Genomic DNA, 1583 nt, shown 5'->3' with positions numbered 1-1583 from the left:
CGTCTAAGGCAGGGTCTGCTACGTAGCCTTACTGACGAGTCCACTAGCAGGCCCAGGGCGAAACGCTCCCCTCTCCTTTCCTTTTCACATTTTTCCAGTCAACAGCTTACCGCCAAAAGTCCCTGGTTATACGTATACGAGGGCGGATTGAAAAGTTTCCGGAATGACAATGAAAACGAAATAAATCTGTTCTAAGTTATACTTTATTTTTCAACATAGTCCCCTCGCAGCTCAATACACTTGGTCCAACGTTTCTCTAGTTTTTCTACTCCCACCCGGCGGAAGTGACTTTCTTCGAGGTCACCAAAATATTCGTTCACGGCCTCCATCGCCTCCTCGTTCGTCTGATATCTCTTTCCAGCTAGGAAGGTTTTGAGTTTCGGGAACACGTGGAAATCCGAGGGCACTAAATCAGGGGAATAAGGTGGATGTGGAAGAATTTCGAACTTCAGTTTTGACAATTTTTCTTGCGCGATTGCACTTGAATGGGCGGGTGCATTGTCGTGATGAAACAACACTTTTTTCTTCGCCATTCCGGGGCGATTTTCTCGAATTGCAGCTTTCAGCTTGTCCAAAAGCATTCCGTAGTATTGGCCAGTAACAGTTTTTCCTTTTTGAAGATAATCAATAAGCAAAATTCCTTTAGCATCCCAAAATACGGACGCCATCACCTTTCCAGCCGAACGAATGACTTTTGCCTTTTTCGGAACCGATTCACCGTGTCCAATCCATTGTTTTGATTGGATTTTGGTTTCGGGGGTATAGTGATGAATCCATGTCTCATCCATAGTCACGAATCTCCTCTTGAAATCTGTGGGATTCCTTTTAAAAACCTCTAAAGAATCAGCTGACATTTGGGCTCGAACGCGCTTTTGCTCAGAATTGAGCAAATGCGGCACCCATCTTGCGGAAAGCTTGTTTAGACCCAATTCGTTATGTAAAATATGAACCACTCGTTCATAAGAGATGCTTACGGCTTCAACAATTTCCCGTACCTTTATTCGGCGGTCTGCCAAAACCATATCATGGATTTTATCCACAATTTCTGGTGTGGTAGCCGTTTTTGGGCGTCCTGAACACGGTGCATCAATTGTGTGACTGCGACCACGCTTGAATTCCGAAACCCAAAAATTCACCGTAGAAAATGAAGGTGATGCATTGCCAAGAACAGCATCTAACCTCGGTTTCATTTCCGTTGCTGTTTTTCCCTCCGAATGAAAGAATTTGATAACCGCTCGAATTTCGGTTCTATCCATTTCGTAAAAAGCGTAAAGTAGCGCGACACAAATACTTGTAAAAACTAGACTATTTGATAGATTGTTTTAATCTTTGGAGTGAATGCTCATTAAAGATGTATCAACATAACAACATCAAACCAGCTACAAATAAAGAAACTCCTGGTGGCGATTCCGGAAACTTTTCAATCCGCCCTCGTACATTAGAAATTTCACAAATGCCCACACTCTGTTGTTATTAATTTATATTTTCCTTTTCCTAGGATGAATATCATTGGAATTCCGCGATAACACATAAAGTTACCTGTTTACAACACCATTATTATCTGTACTATTCCTGAAACATCG

The 1583-nt window shown here is 42.3% G+C and overlaps 1 protein-coding gene across 1 annotated transcript; it reads right to left on the bottom strand.

Annotated features, from left to right (window-relative positions):
• Positions 1 to 203: 203 nt before the first annotated feature.
• LOC107188801 (histone-lysine N-methyltransferase SETMAR-like) lies at positions 204 to 1256 on the bottom strand. The gene has a single exon (XM_015577163.1). The coding sequence runs from the start codon at positions 1254 to 1256 to the stop codon at positions 204 to 206; it is 1053 nt and encodes a 350-aa protein (XP_015432649.1).
• Between the last annotated feature and the right edge of the window lie 327 nt (positions 1257 to 1583).

This window comes from Dufourea novaeangliae, unplaced genomic scaffold (genome assembly GCF_001272555.1).
Source record: "Dufourea novaeangliae isolate 0120121106 unplaced genomic scaffold, ASM127255v1 scaffold143, whole genome shotgun sequence".
NCBI lineage: Eukaryota > Metazoa > Arthropoda > Insecta > Hymenoptera > Halictidae > Dufourea > Dufourea novaeangliae.
Note: the sequence above shows the minus strand (reverse complement) of the source record. Positions and strands in the feature narration are given on the sequence as shown.

Coding starts and splice junctions, on each gene's coding strand:
- LOC107188801 (XM_015577163.1), bottom strand. CDS start 1,256: ATGGATAGAACCGAAATTCGAGCGGTTATCAAATTCTTTCATTCGGAG.